The 4,738-nt window shown below is 36.4% G+C and overlaps 1 protein-coding gene across 1 annotated transcript in view; it reads right to left on the reverse strand.

The window, feature by feature from the left end:
* The window catches only part of LOC128998827 (uncharacterized), a 3,121-nt gene extending 796 nt beyond the window's left edge, over positions 1 to 2,325 (reverse strand). The window contains exons 1-2 of the mRNA XM_054425184.1: positions 2,235 to 2,325; positions 96 to 1,671 (exon numbers count right to left, since the gene is read on the reverse strand). Of these exons, the coding sequence (XP_054281159.1) occupies positions 96 to 1,671; positions 2,235 to 2,325 (1,667 nt within the window). The remainder of the gene's footprint in view (positions 1 to 95; positions 1,672 to 2,234) is intronic.
* Positions 2,326 to 4,738: the final 2,413 nt, after the last annotated feature.

Raw genomic sequence — 4,738 nt, forward strand, 5'->3', positions numbered from 1 at the left:
GGGTAGTGTCATCAGCATAGCAGACGACATTTCCTCCAAAATTTGGAATGAGGTCATTGGTCATGATAATGAACAAAAGGGGGCCAAGTACAGACCCCTGTGGGACACCATGAGTGATCTGACAAGGGCTAGAGATATGTCCATTTATGAGCACCCTCTGCTCACGCCCAGCCAGGTATGACTCCATGAGCCTGAGTTCAGAGCCCTTTACTCCATAAAAATTCAATTTATCCAGCAGTATCCGATGGTCGACCGTGTCGAAGGCCTTACTGAGATCACACAGGGTGGCCCCAGTAAAGCCTCCAGCCTCAAATCCATGCAGTACTACTGCTTCAAGCTTATCTAGAGCATCTATGGTCGAGAGACCCGCCCTGAAGCCACACTGGCCGGTCATGAGCAGATTGTGCTCTTCGAAATATTTGTACAACTGATCCTTAATTACAGATTCAAATATTTTTGAAAATACTGGGAGTAGGGAAATAGGGCGGAAATTCTCAGGACTGTTTGGATCACCTTTCTTATGGATAGGTATAACTTTGGCTATCTTTAGTCTTTGGGGAAAGACTCCTTCAGAGAGACATAGGTTCAGGCAATAGGTAAAAGGCTTAACAATGCTAGGAAACACACTCTTAATAAGATTGACAGATACCTCAAATATATCTTTGCTTGGAGAGTTGTTGAGCTTCTGGACCACCCGTATCACACTTTCACAGGATAAAAGGGTAATGTTGAACCGTGAGGCTGCAGGGTCACGTTTCTCCAGCATATCTAGGGCAGAAGTGGCTGAACCGTTGATAGCATCTCTGGTCTGCTGGACGGAGTCAATAAAATGGGCGTTGAAAGCTTCCGCAGTCACTGAAGATATCAACTGGGATTTGGACGGAGCACCTTCTTCATGGATAACTTTCCAGGCTGCTGCACAGCAATTACTGGCAGATTCTATGAAGCGAGCATTTCTTTCCAGTCTAGCTGATAGAAGTTTTTGTTTGTACTGCTTCTTAATAGTTTTGTAGCGTAGCTCTGAATCGGGTGTTTTATTGTCCCTGTAGAGATCATAGGCTAGGAGCACCCACTTCTTCCACGTTACTAGGGATTGGTCCTTCCAGTCCGGAAGATTTTGATTTTTCTTGGAGCGTTTTGTAGGCAGTAACCTTGTGGGAAAGCATTCATTAAACATAAGAAGGAAATTTTGAAAAAAACAATTGAAGGTATCTTCAGCCGCACCAGTATTATAAAGGAAGTCCCAGTTTGTGTTATCTAGGCGATATATAAAATTATTTATCTTGTCTGTTGAAATAGGCCTACATACTCTTCGACCAGAACCATCAGGTACTGCACTTAATGCAGTTTGCACATGGAGGCTGACTGCGTCGTGATCACTTACAGCAAGTCTCTTCACTTCCGTTTTCAGGAGTCTTTTGGGTAAATCCGTCGCAACGTTGTCCAGACACGAATTGCCTCGTGTAGGTTCCCACACCAAGCAATAAAGATTTAGGGATTTCAAAAGATTTAAAAAGTCTTCTGAGTGTTTCTCACCTTTTAAAATGTCTATATTAACATCACCACCCAGGACCAGATTATTTTTCGTTCTTCTATTTTCAAGGGATAGGACTAGTTTTTCAAGGCTGTCAAGGAACCACTCCAGATTTCCATCGGGTGAGCGATACACACCTGAATAATGAATAAATGAATAAATGAATAAATGATTTTATTTCCATCAAAAATTAACAATGTATGAACATTTGTAATATTGGAAATATAACTGACCACTTTAACAAGTTGTGTGGTCAGTAAAATAAATTATAATAATCTAAAAATAAACATTGAATCAGCCTAGCTCAACATAAAAAATGACACCTGCTCTCTGTGATGTTTGACAATCCTTTTCTTAATAAAGCTAAATACTTAAACTAAAAAATCAAAGAAAACAATACTTAATTTAAATTCAAATTAAAATTACATTTAGATGAGGTATTTTCATGGACAACATCAAGCATCATGCTATTTCCAAATTTTGTTTTTATCCCTACCCTCGCATTCCCAATCTAAATAATGAAATGTGCAACAAGGATGAGGCCAACCGATAACACTATCTACTACATTTGTAGGCGCACACACACACATTCGTTCACTCACTCACTCACTCACTCACTCTCTCACTCACTCTTTATTACCATTATCTGTCTTACTGCTATCTAACCAAGGGTCATGTTATAATCGGCTATGCTACAAACCCTCTCCGTGACCAACGGGCGGCTGGTAGCCCCGGGGTATCCTAGGGCCGTCAATGCACTGTCCCCGTGGTACATCTGGATTCGGATGCATAGCTAATTCACTCACACTACTCATTTATTTCACAGTTATACTTCTCATTCACACTTACACCTAAATGAGTACAGAGCTCATCTGACTAACATCGTCTTTCTCTAATAACCATCTAAAAGCCTGCTGAAAAAATGTTTTCTTTGAATTTAACTGCTTTATGTCTGTAGGTAATTGGTTGAAAAGTTTCGGACCTAGATACAACAATGACCTTCTAAATAATATTTTATTTACTTTTGGCAATTTAAAAATCCCTTGTGTAGTACTTCTCGTTCCATAATGTCTGTATTCGATGTTTTTATTGCCACTTCTTACGTAAAAAACCCTTAATACTTTATAAATAAATAAATGTTGTATAGGTAATAATTTTAATTCCTTGTAGAGTGGAGATGAACTCTCCCTAACATTTTTCTTCAGTATTATGCGTATAAAAAAGTTTTGAGTGACTCTCAACCGATCTATTAAATATTTGAAAGCACTTCCCCAACAGATTATGCCGTACTGTAATTTAGAGTTAATCAAGGCAAAATATAAAGTTCTCAAAAGTGAAGTATTGCAAAAATTTCGTAAATAGTAAAAGGTTCTCACTGTTGATCTGATTGTGTTATGGAGGTTGTTAATGTGTATATCCCAGTTCATTTTTTCGTCTAATATGACGCCAAGATATTTGAAACTAGCTACTTGTTCAATAGCTTGGCAATCGCATATAGTAGCATTGCAGTCATGCGCATGATATTTTATTGGAGATAAGAACTTAAAACCTGAAAAATCAAAGTTGATATATTTTGTTTTACTGACATTTATTTCCATGTGATTTTTTACACACCAGTTTCTCAGCAGCACCAAGTCGTGTGTAATGCTTTCATATATGACCTGCTCTCTTTGATGCGAGTAAAATAAAGCAACGTCGTCTGCAAAAGCATTGATCCTTCCTCTGAATGGTAATTCCAAAAGGTCGTTTATGAAAATTAAAAATAAAGTGCTTGACGTCACTGAACCTTGTGGAACACCCGATCTTACAATGTGGGGTTGGCTGACATTGTTTTTAATTCTTACCTGTTGGTTCCTCTGAGTTAAATAGCTTTCAAACCAATTTAAGGCCACACCTCTGATACCGGCAGCTTCTAATTTGTTTAATAGAATTGTGTGATTCACAAAATCAAAAGCTTTTTTAAAGTCTATAAACAGCCCTGTAGTCTTTAAATTTAAGTTGCAGTTGTTATAAATTTGTTCAGTAACTGTAATCAAAGCATCTTCTGTAGATTTACCTTTAATGAACCCAAATTGTCTGTTGCTAAAAAAGTTTAAATTATTTAAGAAATTTAACAAACGTATTTTACATATCTTTTCAAATATTTTAGAGAACACAGACAAAAGGCTTATTGGTCTTAGATTGTCAAGTTTCAAGTTATTACTTTTTTTCCATATTGGAACTACAATACTTGATTTCAATTTATGCGGAAAAACACCATTTACAAGACTTAAATTTATAACGTGGACTAAGGCAGGGGAAATTACATCTACACATCTTTTGACACAATCCACTGTTATGTTATCATAACCAGAGGATTTTTTGTTTTTTAGGCTAGTTATTACGGCAGTTACTTCTTCGACTGTAGTAGGTAATAAAAAAAATGATCGTGGTTGGATTTTAAGCGGCGGTAGAACACCAGATACGATTGTACCTATTCCTGTCATTTGTCCAGATTGTACAGAGATTAAGTAGTCGTTGATAACTTGAGCGACAACAGCTGGGTCAGAGATAAGCTTGTTATCATGTGATTCAATCTTATCCACAGTGCCCTTGCTTGTTCTACCTGTTAGACTATTTATTATTTTCCACTGCTGCGCTATATCACCTTTGCAGCCCTCTAGTTTAGTTTCGTAAAATTGGTTTTTTGTAATAGCTATTTCATTACCTAAACTACTACTGAACCTACGAAAGTAGCTTTCAAAATGTGTATCATATGGCCTCCTCCTAAAAATGTTGTACAGTTTTTTCCGTTTTTTAATTTTATTTATGATACTTGATGAAATCCAAGGTGTAATCTTTTTTGCCTTATTCAATTTACTATTTACATTTGTCTCTTTCATGCAATTCTCCAAAGTATCAACTATATTATTATGAAAAAAGTTGAAACTAATATTTGTATCATTGTTATCAAAAACATTTTTCCAGCTTACTTCTTTTAACTTTTCGTTGAATAAATTTATATCAATGCATTTTTTTTTGAACATCTGAATTTTCAAATGTTTCACTCTGTGTATCAAATACACCCTTATATTTAAGCCCTATAATGATCTGTTACACCTATATCAAAAACAGCACTTTCAAAACTATTTACATCCTTAAACCTAATAAAAATATGGTCAATACATGTTTGAGAAGTACTGGTAATTCTAGTAGGACTGTTAA

This window comes from Macrosteles quadrilineatus, unplaced genomic scaffold (genome assembly GCF_028750875.1).
Source record: "Macrosteles quadrilineatus isolate MER2022 unplaced genomic scaffold, UCM_ALF_1.0 Scaffold_7__1_contigs__length_78375512, whole genome shotgun sequence".
NCBI lineage: Eukaryota > Metazoa > Arthropoda > Insecta > Hemiptera > Cicadellidae > Macrosteles > Macrosteles quadrilineatus.